The 26,720-nt window shown below is 35.1% G+C and overlaps 1 protein-coding gene and 1 pseudogene across 15 annotated transcripts in view; one reads left to right on the plus strand and one right to left on the minus strand.

Annotated features, from left to right (window-relative positions):
* Window positions 1-26,720, plus strand: part of SLC4A10 (solute carrier family 4 member 10) — a 264,790-nt gene that overhangs the window by 201,052 nt on the left and 37,018 nt on the right. For all 14 annotated transcript variants that reach the window (XM_081052804.1, XM_081052800.1, XM_081052797.1 and 11 more), the window contains 2 exons: window positions 19,657-19,762; window positions 24,851-25,012. In XM_081052804.1, the coding sequence (XP_080908930.1) occupies window positions 19,657-19,762; window positions 24,851-25,012 (268 nt within the window). The remainder of the gene's footprint in view (window positions 1-19,656; window positions 19,763-24,850; window positions 25,013-26,720) is intronic.
* Window positions 12,291-14,707, minus strand: LOC308498967 (ribulose-phosphate 3-epimerase-like; annotated as a pseudogene). The gene is made up of 2 exons: window positions 14,655-14,707; window positions 12,291-12,893 (listed from the first exon to the last, which is right to left on the minus strand). The product of its transcript is annotated as a ribulose-phosphate 3-epimerase-like (transcript).

Below are 26,720 nucleotides of genomic sequence, written 5' to 3' on the forward strand. Positions count from 1 at the left end.
AGCCCGCTGATGGCTGCCCAGTTACCCTCAAGGTGTGAGGTGATCTGTTTCCCAGTGCCTTTCCTGTCTCTCCCCCTACTTCAGCCCTCTGCTCTACCACCCTGATGTCCTCACTCTTCCTTAAACACACTTGGCATGATTCTGCCCCTCAGCCTCCACATGTGCTATTCTTTTCTCCTGGAATGCCCTTCTCCAGGTATCCATGTGGCTTGTTCCTTCATTTCTTTCAAAAGCATCTACTTGAAGTGATTCTATCTAAAATGTCTATCTAAAATTTCAACTTCTCTCTCTCCCTTTCCTGTCTAACATATTACATAATTTATCCTTTTTAAAATGAGATGTATTGAAGTGTCATTTACATACAACAAAATATACCCCTTTTAAGTATACCCCCTTTTAAGTGTATACGTAAATGAGTTTTGACAAATGAATAACATCACTGAAATATGGAACGGTTCCGAACACATTTCCTAATGCCCCTTTGTAGTCCGTCTCTCACTCCAACCTTAACCTGTGACGATCACTACTATGATTTCTGTCTCAAAAGTTTTGCCTTTTTTAGAATTTCACACGAGTGGAATTATAGAGTATGTAGCCTTTTATGCTTGGCTTCTTTCGTTTATCATTTTGCTTTTGAGCATTTTGCTCATTTTGCTACATGTATCTGTTTGTCCCTTTTTTATGTTGTGTAGTATTCCATGGTGTGAACGTACCACGAATTGTCCAATCACAGATTGGTAGATGTGGGTTGTTTCTACTTTGGAGCTAAATAAAGACCTGCATGTGCCGGTCTTTATTTAAACTGTTTCCATGTTCTTTTGGGTAAATACCTAGAAAAAGGATTGCTTGGTTATGTGTCAAGAGTGTATTTTAACTTTATGAGAAATGGCCAACGTGGTTGTACCATTTCACATTCACACCAGCAGTGTATGAGAGTTCCCCGTGGTCTGCATCTGTACCAGCACCGAGTAACATGCTTATGTTCTGTGGTACCTCTACCTATCAGTTAATTTATTGTCTGTTACCCTTCTAGAGTAAGTGGTTCATAAGGGGAGGGGATTTAGTCTGTTTTGATCACTGTTTCCCAGGGTGCAGATCAGTTCCTGGTACAAAATAGATGTTCAATGACTATTTGTTGCATAAATGAATGACTATCACCTCTATTTACAGCTGAAAAATAAACTGAGACTCAGAAAGGTTTATAGCTTGCCCATATGGGAGAACTTGGGCTAACATCTAAGACATCTAACACTTAGTTGGGTACTTTTGACACTGTACTAAATTCTAGGTCACTGATTTGCCCAGAGTAATTTTTCTGATTAATATTTAGAATATAGGTGAGTTTAGATAAATTATTATTTTGTTTAAGTCTCTTAGATATTATCTTCAACCAGTTTTGAATTACTAACAGGAAATATATATAAAAACAGAGGAATTTATAACAAATATCAGAATAATATTATGCTTACGAGGTAAAATGGATTTTATTTTAGAGCTTATTAGCATAAAAGTGCTTATTTTGGTTATAACAATTTCCCATTACAAGTATGTAACAAAGAAAGAAAAAAATCTTGACTAGAGATGAGTTTTGCTGCATCTCATTGAAGCACCACTTTATCTTGTAATTTTAAGAAGCTTATAGTAACTTTATTAAAAAGGTTGGGATTAAAATCTATCTACACCTTTATCCTAGTTAGAGGCCTTGGGTAAGCCCCTGAGAACAGCCTTGTAGAGACAGTGTCCTAACCCTGCAAGATACATAGGAAGTATATGGGAAATACACAGAGAATAAGAAATCTAATAGGATACCTACCAAATTTATAGTACTTAGGGGACAGCAGAAAATATTTTGAGGAAGGAATGTTTGCTTTCTCTGTATATTTTGAAGTATTCAACTGGCGTTGTGTGCTTGCATTGTTTTGTAATTTCTGTCTAACAATAAGTTTTATGAGGGAAATTCCAGTCCTATGACAAGCCATAGGATGAGCTAGTTAGGGCCAGATGGTGCTCTTCAAATCAGTACTCATGTAACCAAATTTAATTTCCATTTTAAGAAAAAAGGAACCTACAAAACTCGAAGGTAGAATAGAGCAAAATGTTGAGGGTATAATAAGTAGGTTTGCCATCCTGTTCATACATTCTCTTACTTACTTGGCTCATTTCTTCAACATCCATTGATCTTCTTTGTATTGTGTTAGCACTGATAGTATGAAAATGAATGTGAGATGGTCTCTACTCTCTAATCTCAGTGATTATTAATTTGCTTTGTATATAGTGGCTACACATAGAATATTTTGGATCAATAAATGTGGAGGGAGCTAGAGGCAATGCATAGTTAAATAATTCACATGATGTAGTATTTATACCAGATATATGTATATATATATATGATGGTCCAGGAAAGAAGTAACAGACTACCTTGGGAATCTGGAAAGATTTCATACAAGAAATAAACCCTAAGTTATTACTCCATCTCTGTTGTATCTGTCGCTTGAGTTTATTATTATTGCATATCTAGGCATTTTTCTCTCTTCATTCTTTCTGCGAGTTCTGCAAGAGCAGGTGATAGAATGGATTCAATGGGACCAAGTGACAGAGAGCCTTAAAACTTACAAGTTTTATTTGGTAAAAAGGCCATTGGGAATAATGACAAAGCTTTAGGAAGAATTATGTGACGATAGGTTAGAAGGTGGTGATAGGAAGTGCTGGAATGAGCAATAACCTAGCTATGGACTGTTTAAGTCCTGATTATTGCCTGGGACAATGGTAAGGGAAGAAAGTGAACAAACTGAAGAGAAAAAAAAGAAAGGACAGCAAAAATTAGCAAGGCTTTATTCATTCATTCAACAAGTAATTATTTAATGTCTTTCAATTTCTAGGAGCTATAGCAAAAAGTGCATATACATTACATCATTTCAATCTCATGATAACCTGTGGAACAATTGTTACCCCTGCTTTACAGATGATCAATCTGAGGCTCCAACAAGTTAAATAATTTACCCAGTGTCACATAGCCAATGAATGGTAAATGGAGGTCAAACTCAGGTCTATTTGGTTTTAAAGTCCATGAACTTTCTCCTATGACTATTAAATTAAAACAAGAGTAAAGGATTATTATTATTATTATAGCAATTCCTTAAAGGCAGAGACTGTCCTATATTTCTATATATCCCCCATAGCACTGAGCTAGTACTCTCTACAAAATAATTTTAAACTGTTAAATCAATAAATGAACAAACAAGACTGCCTGCTGTGTGCCAGACACTTGAGTGTAAAAGTGACAACATAGATGGGAGCTCTGTCCCCATCGAGCATATTATGTATTGTAAGAGACATTAAATACTAACAAATAATTATAGTTGACGTAAGTGCTATCACATACAAGTATATGATACAGAGTGCCATGCGAGTGAGAAATACTTCTAGAGTTATGTATTTAGAGACCAAGGAGAGGATACTGCTGTATGAATGGGGATGAAGTTCAGATGAGAAAAACTTAAGAAGCATTTATTGGAGAGAGTATTCATATTTTTAGCTACTAATGGTGGTGTTTTACAGTTATTTTGCATATTTTTGAAAAACCATTTTCTTCATAATATGGTATAGTATATGTTGATATGATTTCCTAGAAAGAATAACTACCTAGAAAATCTCTCCTAAGAATAAAATCCAAAGTATGGAAATAAATGTATTGATAAAAGACTTAACACGGTATTATTTAAATATTCATCTTAATAGAAACAAATTCAATGTTTAGCAGTAAAACATGAGTAGGTAAACTATGAGTAGGTCCATTAAAAATGATGGTTATGAAGAGTAATGTAGCAACATAGAAAATGCTTACATTATGGTGCTATATAAAAAAGATTAAAACATTGTATGCTTTTTAATATATTGAAAATATACATATTAAGAACTACTGAAAGAACTGTCAAAAAATTACTGTAACTGTGGTGGAAAGACTATGAAAAATTTCTTTTTTGTTTTTTATTTTACAAATATTCTATAGTATGGTTTTATTATTTTGGTCTTTCAAAATACTTTTGAAATAGAAAAAAAGAATAAGAATAAAAGACATGTTTGGCTTCTACAGATAGATCATCATTCTCTGATTTTATGCCTTATATTAGTACCTCATTTGCTACACAGCACTCGGGCTAATTTAGTCCATAAAGAGAAACTTCAAAAAAAAAAAAAATGAGTCAGAAACCATTACTGCTCAGTGCACACAGGAAGGTACTAATAATAACTACCAAGACAAAGGGAGATCATCTGCACCCCAGGGACTAAAATTAGTAATAATGTTGAAGGGAGTTCTATCAAATTATGTTTTCCAGAAGACAGCCACAGGCTCTTCTCATGTAAGGAAGATTGATCACCTCCATTAGTCTTGAAACAAAAGCAAAAACTTCTGGATGAGGACATTTAATTATAATGTTTATCTAATCACTCTGTAGCCATTTATATAAATAAGATGGCTCAGAGCACACACTTTTCTTTGGGAGGGTGAGACAGGCAGAGAACTTGTTTGATATAGAGTGTATTTTAAGCCAAGAAATCCAACACCATGAGTCAAAATTATATTGGCATTTTATACTGGTGTTTTTAAAAAATGTAAAAAAGTAGGGGTACTGCCCCTTCTTCTGCCTTTAGATTGTTGGACTTTCCAGTCTACGAGCTGGTGATAGTAACAATAGTACTAACAATTATCATAATACCTAACACCTAATTAGTATTTACTTATGCCAGGTCCTGTTCCAGGCAATTTCACCTCTATTAACTCATTTTACCTTCATAATAACCCCTTGAGATTGATTACTATCATTATCCCCACTTTAAGAAAACAGATACAGAGAAATTAAGCAACTAATCTAAAGTCACTCAGCTAAGAGCTTGGATTTCACTGAGCTTAGGAACCCTGGCTGAAGAGTCTAAAGTCCAGTGTTCAAAGCACCAGCCTGCCTTATCACCTAAATATTTTTTGGGGGGTTGGGGGGTATTAATACTTCCATCTGATGACCAGAGTCACTAAAAATTATTTTGGAAACAGAAGAACTTATTCCAAACTCGTATTTTATCTCCTCACATTGCTGTTTCTAGTTTTCTTTCTTTTGCTTTTCTCTTCTTTTTGTAGTTTTGGAGTTATTTGGACCAAGTTCATCAGCCTTGGTGAAAAACAGGAATGTGGGTGTTTTTTTTCCTTCTCCTTTTATGATTAATTAATTTAGAAAATCTGCTTTTGATATTTAGGAACATAAAATCTAAATAGCCAGAGCCTTCTTTGAGCCACCAAGAGTTGGTAGGGAGATCTATTTCAAACTTCTGGTCCAGGCATGCAGCCTCTGAGAACTAACTGCTGAGATTTCAAATATCAGCAGTGCGGACTCAGGAAGGAGCAATGAATCTGTTTCCATAGTGTAGTGGTTGTCACTTTCGTCTTACTCAGGAAAGAACAATGATTTGGTTGTTGGTTGGCTATACGTGATATCTGTGACGTTTTATATAAATCTTTTAGATTAAAAAACACATTTTTCCTCTTTGGAATTGATTTATAGATGAAGAATGTTATTAGTGAGAGATAGGCCTGACAAGGAGGTATAGGTGACTGACATCCATTTAAAGACCTGACTCTCCAAAAAAAATGTCTTTCCTATGATCTTGCCATTGTTATACCAAATTTCTTAGTACCTTCAGAATGTCACTGTTAAAATGTAAATTTAAATGTACTCTGGGGAATGGAGTAACACACTATTGCATGGTCCTCAGCAACAGTTTAATCACTTTGAAAAACAGAGACGCCGGCCCTGAGGGAATGGTGTACACACAGCAAGCAGAGTGAATGGAGAGTCCTGCCAGCTGGTGGCCAGGTTTACACGAGGCTGAGAAATAGGAATCTGAGTGGTGGTATGTTTGTTATGCTAGGGGCAGGGATACAGGGTGTCTGGGGGAATAACAGGAGAAGGGTCCTGAAAGGAAGCTAGGAAGCCCACACAGTGAAATGTTAATTATTTCATTTGTTCTGGAACCATCTCACTCATCTGGCTATGCTGATTGCAATGGCCCAGATTTACATGTGGAGGACGCATATTATAGCTGAAAGAGCAGACGTTTCAGAGTGAAACAGACCTGGATTCAAATCTAATTGTCAGTATGACTTTGGGTAAATTATCAACCATTTAATTTCCTCCATCTATAAAATGTAGAACTCAAACTAGAACACAAAGTATCCCCTGCCATGCATGTGGTAGCTCTATGTACGTCATATAGATATGCAGAGATATACAGTAGCTGTGGAAACGTGTATGTATACACACATATCTTTGTACATAGATGTATCTATGTATCTACCATAGTGCTCTCTCGCCTTTGTTGTATAACTTCTGTAAGAAACTCACCATATAGTCTCTATTTTACATTTTAGTTTCCTTTTTATGTTGTGTAAATTTACCTTTACCAAATTTTTAGAATATGTGAATAATTTCCTATTAAACTGTGGTGTTGGGTCTTTTTTCCTTATGTAAATGAGCAGAATGACTAACTTGAAAAATTCTAATCGTTAGCTACTTAAAAAGCAGAATGTTTGCCACTTGATATAACAGATTCAAGCTATGTATTACTAATTTACTTTAACAAGAAAGAGAGTACTGCTCCTAATGGATGAACTTAACACTGTTCTTTCTGGCAGCACTACTATGCAATAGTCACCAAAGATATCGTTATTTGAATGCATGACCAGGTGGGTAAATTTACCTTTAATTTACCTTTACCTTTACCAAATTTGAGGCAGGTCTTCAGTTTGTTCAGATGATTTAAACCTGAATCATAGCATGTATGTATATGGGTCTAGGCGAATATCTAAAATAATTGTTCTTATCTCTGTAGCAGATTAAATATATCAGATTAAAAATATATTTTTACGATTCAAAAATGGAGACTTTAGAGAGCACATGCCCATTTCAGAAAGTGGACACATGTTCACAAGGCCCTAAGTTTAGGGGTCCTTGGCCAATGGATTGGATCCATCGATCAGAAGGACCTTGGAGGTTTTACCTGGCAGATCTCCGAGCAGCTCTCCAAGCCATTTAGTGACTGCTTCCTCACTCCCACATGTTTAGTTTGTTGGGATCCGCAGTGGGGATGTGAAGGCAGATAGCATTTTTGTCCTTCCCCTCACAGCTTTCAGTATACTTTATTCTCAGAACTGTCCTCAGGGATCTAAAAGTTTCAGAAATCTGGAAATTATCTCTTCCTCACAAGCTTGGAGACCACAGGCCTAACCTTTATAAGACATATTTTTCATTTTTTTTCAAATTCTGACAATTTATGCAGAAAAATTACTGCAGATACCTGTCCTTTAAAAAAACATGTCTTGCCATATTTATTACATGAGTACTTATAATAATAAAATGGTTGATGCATATTTGTTTCTAATTATGATTTGGAACATGGTTATAAATAGTTTATGGATTAACTCTATACCGTCATCTCCTAACCTACCTTGTCTTTCTTGGAATAAAAAAATATATATCGTTGGGGCCACGATCCATAGTTCCAGAATATTCTTAGCCATCTGGTTCTGCTACAGAATAAGGTTACACTGGAAATAAGACAATGTTAAGTAAAAGAAGCTTCTTTAGTTTCTCATTTTTAAATGAGGATAAAATACCTATCCTACCACTCATAGGGGTGATTTGTAGGTTTAATGATTTATAGATTATATCAAGTATTTATAATCATATAACAACTTATATATGATAAGCTACTTTATATTGAGCATCTACTAAATTCTAGGAATAGTACTGGAAGCTTTCCATAAGTTACATTACCTCTTTTAAACCTTAACATGAACTGCACAACTGTTGTATTCAATGTAAAATGTGTTAATAAAAGCTCACAGAGGTTGTGTGGTTTCCTAAGGTCAAATAAGTAGACAGGGACAGAGTCAAGATTCATATTAATATTATTTCCAAACAGATGCTTTACTTTTCTTTCTACTCAGAGCTAAGGCAACAGCATTATTTAATATCCTTAAGAATGGTAGGTGGCATAAAAAAGGGGAAAATATCAGAATAATCTGCCCCTTCAGCAAAACTGACAAAACACCCTGATAAAATATGATAAAATCAATGCTTATATTTTAGAACAGACCACCTGAAAACCCCTGGGCTTCATGCATTTTTAAAATGGTTTTTATATGTTGAGTATAAAGTAAAAAGGGAAAAAACAGATCTTTTAGATGAAAGGAGAATATGGTATGCCATCCCAGCCAAATCCAAGCTTAGATTTTTTTCCTAAGTTCCATTCTACTCATATTAACAAGCGTATACACAAATACCATGAAATATGGAAAACATAAGGACTTCCTTTGTTTTTGGAAAATAGATAGGAAACAACAGAAAATTCTTCTCAGAAATGCAGAGAAAATTTTTTCATAACACCTCATATGCCTGCCTTACCTATTAACATACATTTCTGTTTATAATCTTTTTTTTTAAATTGAAGTTTATTGGGGTGACAATTTTTAGTAAAGTTACATAGATTTCAGGTGTACAATTCTATATTACATCATCTATAAATCCCATTGTGTGTTCACCACACAGAGTCAGTTCTCCTTCCATCACCATATATTTGATCCCCTTTACCCTCATTTACCACCCCTTCCCCCCTTACCCTCTGGTAACCACCAAAAACCATTCATATTGTCTGTGTCTATGAGTTTTTGTTTGGGATTTTTCTTGTTTCTTGAGATAGGACTGTAATGATATAAATTTCCCTCTGAAAACTCCTTTCGCTGCATCCCAAAAATTATGGTAGGATGTATTTACATTGTCATTTGTTTCTATGTATCTTTTGATCTCTCCTCTAATTTATTCTTTGACTCAGTCATTCTTTAAAAGTATGTTGTTTAATCTCCATGTATTTGTGTTTTTTCCTGCTTCCTTTTTGCAGTTGATATCCAATTTCAAAGCCTTGTGATCAGAGACTATACTTGGTATGATTTCAATCTTCTTAAATTTGCTGAGGCTGATTTTATGTCCCAATATATGGTCTATCCTTGAGAATGTTCCATGTACACTCGAAAAGAATGTATAGTCTGATGTTTTAGGGTGAAGTGCTATATATATGTCAATTATGTCCATTTCATCTAATGTTTCATTTAGGGCTGCTATTTCTTATTTATTTTCTGTTTGGATGATCTATCCATAACTGTCAATGATGTATTTAAGACCCCTAGTATAATTGTGTTTTGGTCAATTTCTCCCTTTAGTTCTGTTAGTAGTTGCTTGGTATATTTCGGTGCTCCCTGAGTGGGGGCATACATATTGATGACTGCTATGTCTTCTTGTTGTATAGTCTCCTTTACCATTATGAAATGTCCATCTTTGTCTCTTGTTATCTTTTTCACCCTGAAGTTTGTTTCATCTGATATCATTATGGTACACCTGATTTTCTCTGGGTACCATTTGCTTGGAGTGTCAATTTCCACCCTTTCTCTTTGAGTCTATGCTTGTCCTTGTAGCTGAGATGTGTCTCTTGTAGACAGCATATGGTTGGGTTTAGTTTTTTGATCCAATCTGCTATCTGTGTCTCTTTATTGGTGAGTTCAGTCCATTTACATTTAGGGTGATTATTTAGGGTGATTATTGATAGGTGAGGATTGATAGGTGAGGATTTTCATTCTATCTTTAGTTTTCTGATAAGGCTGTTTCTCCATTGTTTCTTTGCCTTTTTGTTGTTGTCTATTATTTCTGTGTGGTGGTATTCTATGATGTTTCCCTCTGTTTCTTCTTTTATTACAGTATATATTTCAGTTCTGGATTTTTTTTTGAGTGGTTACCCTTAAGTTTATTTAAAAGAAAGTTTGATATTTAGAGTATTCCATTTTCTTCAGCATGCTTACTTTCTCCATTCCAATATTCCAGTTCAGGCCTTTACTCTCCCCCTTTTTATGTTGCCACAAATTGTCCCTGTTGATGGTGGTCGAATAGCCTCCTTTAGTATTTCTTGTAGTGCAGGTCGTGTATTAGAAAATTCCCTCAGCTTCTGTATGTCTGGAAAGGTCTTTATTCCTCCTTCATATCTAAAGGAGATCTTTGCTGGATATATTATTCTTGGCTCATAATTTCTCTCTTTCAATAGCTTGAATATTTGGTTCCACTCCTTCCTGGCTTGCAGAGTTTCTGCTGAAAAATCTGATGATAATCTAATGAGCTTTCCTTTGTAGATTACCGTCTTCTTTTCCCTGGCTGCCTTGAGGATTCTTTCTTTGGTGTTAATTTTAGACAGCTTCAATACAATGTGCCTTGGAGAAGGCCTGTTGGGATTGAGGTAATTAGGTGTTCTATTTGCTTCTTGGATTCGAGGATCCAGTTCTGTCCACAAGTTTGGGAAGTTCTCATCAACAATTTGTTTGAATATATTCTCTGTTCCCTTCTCTTCTTTCTTCTACTTCTGGTATGCCCATTATTCTTATATTGCTCTTTCTGATAGAGTCAGAAAGTTCTTGTAGAGTTCTTTCATTTCTTTTAAGTCTCAAGTCTCTTTTTCCATCTGTGTAATTTCCAGGTTTCTATCTTCGATGTCACTGATTCTTTCCTCCATCTGGTCAACTCTACTACCTAAGCTGGCTATTTCATTCTTAATTTCTTCAATTGAGTTCTTAATCTCCAGAAATTCCATTTGGTTCTATTTTAAAATTTTAATCTCTTTCTTAAAATGCTCATGTTGTTCTTTGATTGCGTTTCTGTGTTCATTAAACTGCCTTTCTGTGTTTTCTTGCATCTTGTTGAGTTTTTTCAGAACTGCAATCTTGAATTCTCTGTCATTTAAATCACATATTACCATATCTTTAAGTTCCTTTTCTGGAGACTTTTCACTTTCTTTCTGAGCTGTCTTGTTGCCTTGGTTATTCATGGCAATTACTGATTTATTATTTCTCTTCCTAGACATCTACAGGAGTGGCTTCTGCAACAGGTTGATAGGAAGAGTTCTTTCTTTTGTTTTCCAGTATTTGTTGGTAGAATGTTTTATTTTCTCTCTGACTGCAGCCTTTTTCTTCCCTCTCTCACACAGTAGTGCTATGTTTTCTCTGCACTATTCCAGCTTCTCACACAATGGGGGGATTCCCTGGGAGACGAGCTTCTCTGTTAACAGTTCGCCTCGGTCATAGGGCGCCACGTCCCTGTGGGGATGCGGGGAGCTTTTGAAGTTCCAAAGCTCTTTCTGCACCAGATCAGAGCCCGTATGTTTCAGCAGTTCTGTTTACTCCTGCAGGGATCCACCCAGATAGGTGTGGCCAGGGGCAGGGTGAGTTGTGAGAGGTGGCCCAGAGCAATGGCGGCGACCACCACCACAGCTGGTCCCGCTTCCACAGCTCCCTCCCCTTTGCCGGACTAGTTGGGCTGCGAATCTGTGTCTGTGGTCCACAGTTCTCAGAACAGCAAATATTCTGTTCTTTTGATCTGACACTGCTACTGTTCTGCTTCTAGCACTGGGCAGGTGGGGGCGGGGCGAGCTCTGGGAGGGTGGGGAGGGGGCGGCTAGTCTCACTGCCTAGGCTTCCGTTCTCTGCTCGGCAGGGAGGGCTTAAACCACCATTTTCAGCCTTCTTCCCTCAGTCTTTTCTCCGAAGTCTCTGCTGTGAGCATTGGGATCAGCCGTATTATATGCTGCCCCCTCAGCCCTGTGGGCCATAAACGGAGCCCTAGCAGTCCGACTTCTTCCCTCTCCCGCAGCTTCAGTAGTTCCAGGATGCAGCGAGCTCGGAGCACTGAGCCAGGTCTGCGTCCTGCACCCGAGTGGCTCCGTTTCCGCACTGCTCACTTCCCCCATCCCCCGCTTGAGCGATTCTCCCACCTTTAGGTGAATTTAGTAGTGGGCTTCTTTGTCTTGCCTGTCTGCTGTGCAGGGAGTCCTTTGTGGAGTTATTGTTGTTCGATTAGTTGTAAATTCCAGGGGAGCTTTACATAGGCTCACCTCACACCGCCATTTTGATGACGTCCCTGTGTTTATAATCTTAATACTACTGTATTTTACTCTATAAAAATCAAGTCTCCCAATAAAAGCAGGGCATTTCACCACACTAATCTTTCAATTCCATCACTGAAAATGTAGGTATATACCTCAATTTTCAACCTCTTAGTACATTTTAACAATAGGTTTGAGTCATTGGAATGAGTAATTGCTCAGAAAAGCAGCACTGCCTCATTCAATATGACTTGGTAGTCAACATTCTTGTGGTCCAGTAAAACAGAAATCTCATGAGCTGAAACAATGAACTCCTTGAGAGTTCATCCATGAAGAGAATGGTTCTGAGAAGCTTCTGAGCAAATATATTTTAACCAGTTGATCACAGATCTGGGGGCTTCACTCCTTATCGTAGCACCACCAAACACAATTATGTTGGCCCCTGTTTTTGCTCAAGTATGGATAGTGTCAGGACCGAGTCCACCATCAACCTCTATGTCTAAAGGCAGGAACTGGGTCCTCAAATAATGAACCTTTGGCATCATATCTTTCATAAATGTCTGTCCTCCAAATCCAGGTTCCACTGGCATAACCAAGGCCATGCTATATCTATCTGATTAGCCCATGGTGTCAAACACTCAGCTGTAGTTCCTAGTTTAATGGCAAGTCCAGCTTTCATCCTGTTCTCTCAAATGTCTTTAATCAAAGCTCCTGGGTTCTCTATATCCTTGAAATGAAAGGTGTATGTACTGGCTTCTACTGTAGCCATTGGTTTTACCCACTGTTCCAGCCTTGGACACCATTCTGTGCATGTCAAGGATAATATCCTGGCTAGCTACTTTTGAAGACTTTCTACCACAGGGTGACCGAAGGTGATATTTCGAATAAAATATTTGTACTTATGTCCAGGTATAGATATTTGGCCCCTGAGGCCAGCATCCAGAGATACTTTTCCCCAGATTGTTCAGGTTGCTGTTGAAGATGAATTGACCAATCTTACAGTTGGATTGTATGGTACTGTTTCCCAAGAGCCAAGTTACCCATTAGTCCCCCAGCAAGATGAAGAAGGCATCATCCTGATTTGTCCTATCTTTTTAAAAATGTGTTAGTACTTTAATCTTTAAGAACTGACTAAATTTTCTTTTGAAATAATGATTTTCTCCAGTGTAAACCAAAGTATAGACCAAGGTAGAGTTTTTAACATAGACTAAGTTATAACTTTTAAGAACTTTAGAATCAGTTATGTCTTCAGGTTACTTGCATATTATTCAAATAAGTCAGAATTAGCAATTTGCTTTTTTTTTTTTTTTTTTTTTTTACTGGGGTTTGAAAGATTACTTGGAAGAGCTGGTTTGTTTGGTAAAATATTTGCTAAAATGTTATGTGAATGATATAACCTCCAATCTCCAAGAATGGGCCCTTTCAGTTCCTTTAATGTGGTACCCCTGGTGCCAATGGGATCAAAGGGCTAATAAAGGCTTTTGTCCCCAGCTTCCTTTCAAATACAATTCTGTTATATGTACGTACATGTATATGCATATGTACACACCCATTTGATATATACATCTACTGTAATATTAGTTTTTCCTGATGATGTTACCTTTATGAGAAATTTGGCATATTTCCCTGTTTTGCATTTAAGTTACATTTTATCATCAATAAATTGACTTTTACCAAATTTTCAGAGTATGAGAATGTTTTCTCATCAAATTCCTGTAATGTTGGGCCTTTTTTCTGAGGTAAAGTAACAGAAAGATGAAGTTGGGGGAATTTCCCCCTCATGGGAACATGCTTCCCCTTATTGGTGAACTGGCTTACAGGCAGAGGTTGCAGGTTCATATATGTATAAGCAGAAGAATAGCAAGACATTTGAAGGCCTGTGAGCCTTGCTTTTTCCCCTAACGCTTTTCCATCTATTCTGGAATTAGTGCAAGAGATTCAGGACAGAATATTAGAGACTCAACTGATAGGTTTTGGAGGCTGCTATAAGTATAATCTCTAAGCCTCCATTTGGAGGAGGACTCAAGATCAATGCCAGTCCTTTAGGTTCTATTTTTTTTTTAATAAGTAGTCATCTTATTTCTGACTATAGACATGTTACTAGGAGCACCACTATTAAATTTTAGTCCCCAGACCAGTGCCTGGGTGTCTTCATTAAGTGTGGAAAGGTTATTCATATTAGAATTTATCATGGGATTCTAATCTGGGATTCAGAAATCAGGTCTTGGAGTGACAAGCAGATCTTATATACGTGATAATGTAGACCAGGCATCTGTGTTGGCTCTAGAATTTCAGGACTCACCTGATCTGCCTCCCACAAAGTGAGAGAGAGAGAGAGATGTGCCACGTGAGGGCACAGTAAATAGGTGGCCATCTACAAGCCAGAAAGAGAGCTTTTATCGGAATGCAACCATACTGGTGTTCTGATCTTGGACTTGCAGCCTCCAGATCTGTGAGAAAATAAATTTCTATGGCTTAAGCCACCCAGTCTATGGTATTTTATTATGGTAGCCTGAGCAGACTAATACAGTAATACAGGCCAGGAGATGAGGCCAATATGGAATCTAGTTGGTCCTAAATACAGGTGACTAATGCTTGATTTGTTGGGATCGTTAAGAAGGCTTATGACATGCTACTCACAATTGTTTGAGAATTTAAGGGAGAAACATGTATGTATCAGCACCTACCCCCCATTAGTTAAGGGTGGCAGCAGTGTGAAGGCAGCAATCAAGGGGCACATGGTGCAGCCTGAAGCCAGACACCAAGAGGTTGCACTTGGAAGTGACCAGTTAAAGCTTGTGCAGAGGAGCTGGGGCTGATAGGAACTGAAGCGGTGTGTCAAGTGTCTGATACGTGGAACACAAAAGTATCATGCATTCAGTATCCACAAGGAATTTTGTAAAATGATTTCAAACAATCTTCATATTTTTAGTATTTCTACAATGCTTAGTCTGCATGGAAAAAGAAAGGAGGCAGATTTTATAAATTGAAGTGGAAAAATAACTTGAGCTGCAAGTAAATTCTGACTCTGACAGTATTTTAGTGATGCTTACAAATAGAATCTTGAACCAGTTTTCAAGATGCCAAAATAAATGATAATGATTATTTAAGCATTGTTTATCTCAAAATCTAGACAGGATGGATACACTAAACTAATCACCAAAGAGCAAGTTTAGCATGTTTCTTTGTCACAGAAGCAGTAAAGTTTGAACTATATTGAAAATGACGTCGAGAAGTAACCTGTTTTAAAAGCGGCTAGAGACAGATATTGCCAAAAATAATAATTTCTTGAAAATTAGTTGACACGATAAGTTGCCTTCTACTGTCAAAAATAATTCAAATATCTTGAGCATATAATTTTAATGGAGCAGGGTCTGGTAAGTTTAAGGGAAGCATTGGAATGTTTCCCCATGATTGCACATTTTTGAATTTTAAAAGAGAAAAAAACACAGCTATATCCAAGAGGGACTGGGAGGTAATTTGTACACACTGAAATAAGAAAGTAAATTTAGAGTAGCCATAAGGAGAACCAATTATTTTTTCAAATACATTTTATTGTTATCAAAATAATTCGTGTGCATCCTTAAAAATGAAAATAGTATAGAAAGATTATAATTAAAACAGTAGTTCACTCAAAGGCAACATTATTAAGAAAGATTTTTTTTTAATTTTTGGTTGTACTACTTATCTCTAAGTAATATGCTTATATTACTTTTTCTTGATTTACTACTGTTAAATGTGACTATTTTACTTTTGCTCTTATAAATATGAATTTAGCTCACTTTCTACTCTCACTATCAACTTTCCTTCTCAGGCTACATACCTCTCTTTCCAATATAATTATATTATATCCTAAAGTCCATCATTCCTGTAATCTCTGTAACCATAAATAAATAACCACAATGGACATATATAAACTTCCATTTCTTCTTCCATCATCTGTAGGTAGTTCTCTTTACTTCATACTTTGTGAGAGGAGATGAATAAGTCTCGTATTTTCTTCCAACTCTTTTCCACCTTCTTTCTTTCTTCCCACTCTTGATTTTATTGTGGTGGTTGTTAACATACTTATTCTGCAACCATAGTTGTGTTAAGTAATTTGTCTAAAGATTGATTCTAAAAATTAAAAAAAAATTTTTAAACCTTTATATAATTATAGTGTAGTACTCACTGTAGAGTCAAGTATTTATGCCAATACTAAACTCTTTTGATTACTGTAGCTTTGTAATATGTTTTGAGATCAGAAAGTGTAAGGCTTCCAACTTTGTTCTTCTTTCTTAAGATGGTTTTGTCTGTTCGGGATCCTTGTGGATTCATATGAATTTTAGGTTTGTTTTTTTTTTCTGTAGAAAATGCCATTGGGATTTTGATAGAAATTGCATTGAATCTGTAGATCGCTTTAAGTAGTAATGGCATTTTAACAACATTAAGTCTTCCAATACATGAACACATTTATGTCTTTCCATTTATTTGTATCTTTTTTTCTTTCAGCAGTGTTTTGTAATTTTAAGGGTAGATATCTTTTGCCTCCTTTGTTAAGTTTATTTCTAAGTATTTTATTCTTTTTGATGTGATTGTAAATAGAATTGTTTTCTTAATTTCCTTTTCAGGTTGTTCATTGCTAGTGTATCAAAACTCAACTGATTTTTTATGTTGATTTTGTATCCTGCAATTTTACTGAATTCATTTATTACTTCTACCATTTTGTGTGTGTGTGTGTGTGTGTGTGTGTGTGTGTGTGTGTTTGTGTGGTGTGTGTGTGATCTTTTAGGAACCACTCTTTCCTTCATCCTATATCTTCCTTTTTATTCATTAATTTGCTTTCTAATTAATAATACATGCAAGAAAAACTTTGTGAAATCTACAAAATTCAACTTTTTAAAAACTCTGTTATATTTCATTTGATGGTTTGGCTCTATAGAATTTTAGGTTTAAAATAATTTTGCCTCATAAAGTTGATGGTATTGCTGAGAGAAAAGTCTGATGCCATTCTCTGAAGTAGTGTGTAGTATTGGGATAGAAGATTTCTGAAATCAGCTATAGTATATTCAGACTAGTAAGCGCCACCTCTTACTTTATTTCTTTGTTGAGTATGAGCCCTTCTTTGAGTCCACATTGTCTTTAGGATTCTGCTGGGTAGGACAAGTCATTTCTGTACTGCAGTTGGGAAAAGACATTTATTCTAATTAATGTTAAGAAGGGACTGCCTATGTGCAAATTCCTGCTCTGACTTTTCTCGTTGTACAACGTTGGCCAAGTTACTTATTGTCTCAATATTTTCATATGTACAATACTACCTATTTTAAGGATTATATGTAAAAGTACTACTATTGCTATTATTCCTCTGTTCTGCTTTTTCACACATCTTGCTGTTCATATTTCATTGGTTTACGTATCTCTTTTGTTGTCTCTTTTTATATTATTTCTTTGCTTAATGAGTTCTAGGTAATGAAAAAAAATAAATATGTGAGTTCAGTTCTCCTTGTTAAACCAGAAGCCAGGTATGATTCTTAACTTTAGACAATATTCAGTGATATGTTGGTTTTAGTTTTATTTCATTTTAATAATTTGTATCTATTTAAAATAAATTATTCTGTTTATATGTTATCTGCATATGTTATCTGTAATATATTTACCTAGTGATTTAATGACCAAGAGCCAAAATTAAACAGGAATTTTCTTTTCTGTAGGTTCTTAGCAATAGTAGCAACTGTTCTAATGCTGGTTAGAATTTAAGTTTCTTTACTGCATTGGAAGCAAAATGAAAAAAACAGTAGCATATTAGAGAAAGTCTCTTGTTGTTTTTGTGTTGTATCAAGGTGAAAGTTAACAGTTTTATTGCATTTTGTGAAAGATTGAAAAATGAACCAGAAATTAATACTGGTGATGATTGTAATGTTGATAGCAGCCAAAATTTCAAAACTGCCTAAATGTACACCAGACACTTGATATATATCAAATTACTTATTTTTCACAACAGCTCTACTGCGTAAGTGTTTTAGCCACCATTTTACATATGAGGAAACCAAGATTCAGAGTGCTTGAATAAGTTACTTATGGCCACACAGTCAGTATAGGACAGAGATTTCTGACTCAAAAGCTTGTGTTCTGACTATGTACAACCAATCTGAACTTAGGAACCTGTAGCTTTGAAAAACTTACATGAATAAATACCTATTACTGCATCTCAGGTACTTTTGTTTCCCTTTTGCTATCGCTCCTACCTCTGCTGCCACTGCAGCTACCCAGTAACTGATGCTTCCATATCCTACTCCCTTAAAATCCTTGTCACCAACTTTCTCACCGGAACCCTCTGCCCTCTTACAGGCCCAGCTTGGGAATCCTCTAACCTCCCTTGGTGACAGCAGGAACCATGCCTGTCCATGTTGCCAATGTCAAGTAGAGTTTCTCGACACTTAATAATAGTAGACACTTAATAACTTGTTGAAGAATGAATGAGTGGTAGTAAAGAAAAATGGATTAAGTTCCTGATTTAGAAGATAAAAGAGTGACTGTTGCTTAGGCAGAAGGATTTACCAAGTAGAAACTGTAAGATGTTGGCCTATAAAGTGAATGTTACAAATGGTAATTAAGTCCGACAGTTCTATTAATGTCACGACAACAGCAGTCCAACTAACATTCATGTTACATAGTGTACGTGGATCAATCTGGGTGCCTAACCACCATTTATAAAATGTTTCTATAAGAAAATAGTTTTTAAAGGACAAATAGAAGGATTATGAGTGAATTCTTTTTTAAATTTAAAGTTTATTGGGTTGACAGTGGTTAGTAAAGTTACATAAGTTTCAGGTGTACAATTCTGTATTACATCGTTTATATATCACATTGTGTATTCACCACCCAGAGTGAATTTTAGAAACAAATCATTTGTAAATTGAAGTTAACTTCTAAAGCTGTTTATCACGCATCTTTGCTTGTGTCTTCTTCTCATTGATTAATAAAGTTATAAAGAACACAAGATCAGAAGCTATTTTTTATTACATAATAATATCACTGCCCAACTCTTTCTTATTTCTCTGCTGCTACCCCCACCCAGCATTCATTATGGTTCCTTATATGTAATAGGTACTCAAAAAGTTTTGTGTATTGAGTGTTTGATTTTTAATAGGACTATCACTCAGAGCAAAGCATAGTATATCCTGAGATACCTAAGGTTCTTGCTTCAACCTAGCTTTAATTTTGAATTACATAGCAAAATTATTATGGATTTTTAGAATATGAATTAACTCCAACTTTAAGTGATATGGTTTTGCAATATTAATAAAAATAAGTAAATTATAATAATCAATCTGATGTTTATCTTTTTTTTGCTTGACTTTTGCGTATAATTTAAGGGCAAATGGTCATCGAAGTTCTAGAAGGCACCCTGGTTTGCAAGGCCACCGAAATGCTGTGTTCTAACCTGCATTTAAAATATTTCCTCTGAGTGGGACAGAGAGGGAATGACCTCTTTCCAGGAAACACTGTAGAGTAGTGTAGTGCCCTGGGAATATATCTATCCCACTTTCTGGAAATAGTCTGTCCTGGAATAGTTTAGGATTACCTAATCTCTTATCTCTTAGATGGAGGAAGGTCGTGACTAGGGAAGAAGGACTCATTCCACATTTGTTTTTAGTACAGTGACAAAGAAATACTTATTTCACAAACTACACTATTTTACCTTTTCAGGTGTAACTGTGTGGAACCACATAATCCCAGCAACGACACACTGAAGGAATGGAGGGAATCTAATATTTCTGCCTCTGACATAATTTGGGAGAACCTAACTGTATCAGTAAGTGAAACATTGAAAATCAAGTCATATCTTGAATCTTATTACTGTTTTGGGGCTTTTGTTGACATTGTGAGTGAATTATCTCCACTAAAGTAAAATATTTTGAATGAATGCTATTATAAAAGCGATATTTTTGTCTTAATTTTAATTTCATTTGTTTCAGGTATTCATTAAACTGAGGTTTTCTTTCATTATTGCTTTTCTAATAGTTAGTAGGCCTGAATTGCTCTAAAAGCACACATATACAGCACAATATGACTAGGTTAACTGAAAGCACATTAAATAAGAGTGGTGTTGACCTAAATGAAAGCATATGGCAGAACTAAGTTGGCTTTCTGTGTAGAGAAACCAGACTGCTTTTACTTTACTCTGCAGCACTTCTCCAGCTGTTCAGAATATGCTGAGAGAGAAGGGATGTTTGTCAGTATTTTAGTGTAAATATTGAAGTCTTTGGGAAGAACAAAAGTCAGTTTTCTTAACAAAATTCTGGCACCTCCCTGAGGAAGGGCTTTCTTACTTTCATTTTCTCATCTCCTACTCAGGAAACAGGGTGGCAACATATTTTTCACTGATCAAGGTTAAAAATCCTATACCTTTTAAATTGTTTTTTTTTTTTTTTGCTTTTATCTGCTTTGATTTCTTTTTTCTCCCTCATAGCTGTATTTCTCCATTCTTCTTAATTTATTATAATGTTTGTGTACGTCTTTTTCCATCTGTGTTTACATCCTTTACTTCTGTTTAGTCAAATCTCATAATTGGAAAAATTCAAAATGTTCTGCTTTTAATAAATATTTAAAAATCTGAGTCATCCTAGTATCTTTTTAATCTCCTCAGTTACAAACGTTACAACCCAAAGCTTCTTCCACTTTACCTACTTGTATAAGCTCACATCCCATTATAACCATCAACATAAAACTATATGAATTCTAGTTCAGTTTATGAAACACATTATTTTAGTAAGTGAGCCAGTTAGTGGAACAAGACATCTTTTTTGTTGTACAAATATTATAAAAACTCTAAATGTGATTCTTTTGTTTTAATTGAGGCATAATTGACATACAACATTATATTAGTTTCGGGTGTACAACATATATATTTATATATATTGCAAAGTTATGACCACAATAAGTCTAGTTAACATCTGTCACCATACATAGTTACAGAATTTATTTTTCTTGCAATGCCAACTTTTAAGGTTTACTCTCTTAGCAACTTTCAAATATAAACATGACCTATTGCTTATTTTCTTTATTTTTCCCATTAAATGTTTTCTTTAGAATCAGACCAAATTACTTACGGTTTGTTGATTTTATATATATTTTACTACCTTTATTCTTACCCTAGTCATTTTCTCTAGAATAAAACTTCACTTACTCTTGTTGTTTTCTTCTGTTATAGTCAACATTTATTTTGTTCCGTCTATTTTTTCCCCTAGAAAAATAACATTGCATGGTTATCTATTCAGTAGATAACAACAGATAACCATAACATGATTGATCCATCCAGCAGTGTATCTTCTATTCATATTTTCCTTTTGTAATCTATAAGTATATTACCTATGCCTAAAGAGTCCCTTGCTTGTGTTCCTTATTTGGTGTTCCTTTCAATGCAGAAACCCAAATAATCCCTTCTCTAAATTATTTAGCATGACAATTTACTCTATGTGTTTTATATTCTCTGTGTAATTTAATGTAAAATAACAATATTCATTCTATATAATAGCAAATACTGAATAATAACCTTCTAAAACACTCACAGAATGGTTGATATGGGTAGCTAGCCATGAGTTAATTTTAGATATTAGAAGTTTTAGGGTCAAGCAGAGTACAGTGAAAAGTATTTTGCAATCAAAGCACATCTAGCACTGTGGGGTTTTTTTTTTTTTTTTTTTAAGTTCTGTACTAGGTGTTAACATTCTGGCAGAAATTTTCATGTTATTTTTTATTAGTTAATAGCAGTTTTGCAATGGATAATTGCTAATCTTGACCAGAAATAGCCTTTATCACCAAAGAACATTCTACGTAATGAAAAAAGTCTTGTACTTTTTAAATCAATGAAGATCATTAACATTTTTTCTCTTTTGATTGTTATGCTGTATTTTTTTTAGCATAATCACAAGTATCAAGAAAGGCATTTTACTAATAAAGCTGTACTAATAGCTACTATAACTACTTTGTAAAAATAGTAATGTAACATTTACTTTATATATTATATGTTAGACAGATTTTTTAAATTGAATATTTACATACCTCATGAATTAGCTTTCTTTGATTTTCCTAAAATCTATGTGCATACTAAGTATTCCATAAATAATTAATGATTATTTTGGAAAAATAGTCCCATATCACAAATTTTTTATTTAACACAAGTCTTTCTCTTTTGTGTATTTTGTTTTTCAACTTTATTGAGGTATAATTGACAATAATTGTACATATTTAAAGTATACAACATAGTATTTTGATATATGTATGCATTGTGAAATGATTACCATAATCAAGTTAATTTAACATATCAATCAGTCACATAATTGCCTTATTTATTTATTTATTTATTTATTTCTTCATTCATTCATCCATCCACAGATACGGAAGTTATTTCCATATCTTGGCTATTGTGAACAGTGCTTAATGCAGGTCTTTTATGGCAGGCTAGACTGCTTAGGTTTCTATTTTTACAAGTATTTTTAGCAGTATCTCAGAATCATCCATGAAAAGGAATTCTTAGGCAAAGTTTACCATTTTCACAAGCACTTAGTAACTAGTAATTGGTTAAGAATTGTGTCAGTGCCAGGATTACATATTTACCTAGTACATACATAAGGGTCAGGTCACTAATGCCATCTTTAATTTCTTATTTTATCAAACTTAATTTTTACTAACTTATAGTTATTGATACTTAGAATGTGTTTGAAGAATAATTAGTAGAAATGAGTTTATCGATGCATTATTTTTCATTTTGTAAGTGAAACCATATGTCAGACTCAAAATAAAACAACAGAATTTAGATTTAGTTTTCACTTCTAAATCTTAGGACTTGGTATATGTGGTGTGTGTGTGTGTGTGTGTGTGTGTGTGCGTGCGTGCGTGTTAGGTGTACAGTTAGTATAAACCAGAAAGCAAATGTAGAATTTTGTAGATAATATTTTTTTTAAATTAACATTTTTTTAGTGTTAGGAATTAAAAATATCCTTTTCAAATTTGTTTTGAACCTCGGCAAGCTATTGGCAATTTATTTTAGATTGTAAGGCAGTTAAATGGTCCTTTAAATGGCAAACGGTATCTATGTTCTTAAGAATTGAGAACAAGACCCAGCCAAGTCCAAGAAACATTTAGAAGATTTTTATGTCTGCACAAAAGACTGACAATAACCACAAATCTATAGATAATGCGTTTACAATAGAGCCTCCAGCTTCTCTTTGCATTTAGCCGCCCACCTGCCCATGATTTTGCTTAGTAATTGTTCTACTAGCGTCTCTGAACAGGGGCAAGAGAAGGGGCAAGCATTCGTTTTTACTACTTTACCTATTTTTACAGGGTTCTGAGGAAAAAAATTAAAACTATAATTAAGGCCTGGGAATTTTTCTTTGAATTTTTGATTAGCCAAGTTATTGTGCTCTGTATTAGCTTAACAAGGATAACTGAAATTCAATCTTAGTTAGCAGGGAAATTATAGCAGTTAGATGAGAAAAGGGGATAGAACTCTTTTAGATAATTATAAGGTAATAGTAGTATTTCTTAAGAATCCTACCTGCCCCAAATGGATGTACTTGTTGGTTGTTTATTTTTGGATAACAGTGTAGCTATCTGTGGTTTATTCTAGAATCTTTTGAAAGTATTTATTTTCTGCTGTACAAGGACTCCAGAGCCTGAGGCTTTGTTCATTGGGTGGACTCTGTGTTGGTGGTCAATCCATCAGTCCATATGTATTTTTTTAAGATCTCTCTGTACCATAGCACAATTCAATTTCTGTTCAGGTCCAGAATATCTTAAGGATTGATGAGGTCACTGGTTTATTTTAAACCATTCTTTTCTCTGTTAAAAAAGATAAATACTTTAGTAATCTAATCTTTGAAACAAGAGAAACCAAAATTATTTTAAATGACATTTTCAATTCCAAAATATTAATGTGTAAAATGCTCAGTTTTTCTCGGAGAAGGAAAATTTTTTTGACTTTGCTGCCACCTCATGGCTAAGGCAGTCATTAGAAATGATTCTTCAGGGGCTTAAAGAAATATATACTAGGAAAAAAAAAAAAAAAGACCCTGGAGAAGTCATAGTGACTATGAGCTTTGCCTTGCTCATGTAGTAACTTTTTCTATTTTGTTCTGTAATCTAAGTGCAAACCCCATGTTTGACTTATAACCATCAACATACTTATAGTATGTATAAGTCATCCTCCAATTGACTCACAATTTCATTATAGTAGTAACATATCATAGTTTTCTTGTTGCCTTTCTCATCCTTTTGGGTTACTTTTGGACTAGATAATTTTACAGAATATTTGTTCTTTAATATGCAATCATATTTCCATCATGGGCACCATATTTGTATCACAGCTCTACTGCCACCAGCAGCAGTGAGGCCACAGCAAATTACTTAACTTCTATGTCTCAGTTTCCTCAGCTATGAAATAGAAATAATACCATCTGCTATCTTATAGGTTTGATATGAAAACTCATTAAGATGATGTATTTAAATGGTTTGGCATAGTGTTTGACCCTAGTAACCGCTCACTATTAAGTATGACATATTTTCAATAAACCTGGTGTTAGGAACTTAGTTGATATTAGGTTAAACACACATTGATTGGTAAATCTATTTGTTTCATAGACTTAAATTTAATTCAAAGATGGCAAATACTTAAAAACTGGTTCATGTCCAAATTTTACGTAATCTTAATCTTCGCTGCTGCTTACTTCCTCACCTACCCAGATAGACTTTGTACAACTTACTGTGCTGTCCTTAAATCATTGTGAGAGCCATTGATGAAAAGCTTCAGCACCTCGATGGCAGTCCATCTTCAGATGTTAGATTTCTGAAAGAAATGTGTCCAACTTAATAGTTTCATTTGTTTTACCTCCTCTGGCAGGAATGCAGATCATTACATGGAGAGTATGTTGGACCAGCCTGCGGCCACGATCACCCCTATGTTCCAGATGTTCTGTTTTGGTCAGTGATCCTGTTCTTTTCCACAGTCACTCTGTCAGCCACCCTGAAGCAGTTCAAGACCAGCCGCTATTTTCCCACCAAGGTACTTAGACTACAGTTTTCTCGATCAAAATGTAAACTTGCATAAAGCATGTTATGAAGGCATTCCTGTTTCAGGACAAAAGAAAGGAATTGCTGTGATAAAAGGAGCCACTAAAAGGCTTTCGTGGGAGTGAGCGGTCAGGTTAGGAGTGGAGTTATTTGACCGCGGGAGATGAAGAGAAAGCATTTTTGATACAGGTGCTAGAATTCCTCTTCCCCGTAGGCTTTTCTACTTAACCTCAAATCCCAAAGATAGACTTCCACTTATGATTTTGGAAATCGAAAGCACACACTGTATTACTGATTGTCACTTTCTTGCCCAGTGAACAGTGGGAACTATTCCAGCCTGACAGATACCTCGTTGGAGCCACTGTTACATTCTCTAATTGGGAAAGCCCCTGCAAAACTCATTGGAACACTATTCTCTTTTTCATTTTTAAAGTGTCAATCCCTCCCCCTAACCCACCATGTTTGCATCTGCATATTTGGAAAGGGAAGTAAACAGAGAAACAGCTTAGTTCAATATTTAACACTGCAAAGTAACACCTATAATGTCTGACTCAGCCAATAAACAACAAGAAAATGAGCTTTTTAAGGATGAGCTAAAGATTATAATCAAAATCCCACCCTAAGAAAATGTTTCAAGAACTGTTTCTTCCACAGAAAACTTCTGCTTTTGTCACCTTTTCCTTCACTAAGGTGGAAGATTTATTTCCTTCCCCTGAGATTTTAATTTGATTAAATTGTTTTTTATAACTTGAAAGAATAACTCCTGCATTTTTATGTGTGCTTCAAAAAGGCATCCTAATAAAGAAGCCAGATCTTTTTTTTTTTTTTAATTTATTGGGTGACAATGGTTAGTAAAATTATATAGGTTTCAAGTGTGCAATTCTGTAATACAGTTCTGTAATACAATTCTGTAATACATTCTGTGCAATTCTGTAATACATCATCTATATTTCACATTGTGTGACCACGGAGAGTCAGTTCTCCTTCCATCACCATATATTTGATCCCCTTCATCTTCTTCTACCACTCCTCCTCCCCCCTTACCCTCTGGTAACCACTGAAGTATTGTCTGTGTCTATGAGTTTCTGTTTCTTTATTTGTTTTCTTGTTCCGTTGTTGCTTTCAGTTTTATATCCCACATATCAGTGAAGTCATATGGTTCTTGACTTTTTCTGACTGACTTATTTTGCTTAGCATAATAATCTCAAGATCCACCCATGTTGTCGCAAATGGCACTATTTTATCTTTTCTTATGAGAAGACAGATCTTGTTGATAACTGTATAAGGATTTTTGCTTAAAGATGGTTTTATAAATGAGAAATGGCTTTAAAAACTGGCTTACATAAAATAACTTTTAAATTTGCCCACTGTGTTGTGCACATTTCCTGGTGCCATACTTATATCCTAGGTAAACTAACTAAACTATTGTGCTTCTTCAATAAAACTGATAATTTTATGGTGCTTCAGGTTTATCATGTTAAAATGTTGGTTGTGTGGGAAAGAGCCAACTGCTGGCCATACATCTTTATTCTGTGTTTTAAATATTCACACATTTGGGCTCATAATATATATTTAAAAATAAATATTAAAGATAGCACAATCACCATTATAGCTATTCCACAATGCCTCATTATGGAAAGATTGAGTGTGTATCCATTTTAATGACAGAGGTACATAAGTACATATTTAGATTCTGACAG

Source organism: Rhinolophus hipposideros, assembly GCF_964194185.1.
Source record: "Rhinolophus hipposideros genome assembly, chromosome: 6".
Classification (NCBI taxonomy): Eukaryota; Metazoa; Chordata; class Mammalia; order Chiroptera; family Rhinolophidae; genus Rhinolophus; species Rhinolophus hipposideros.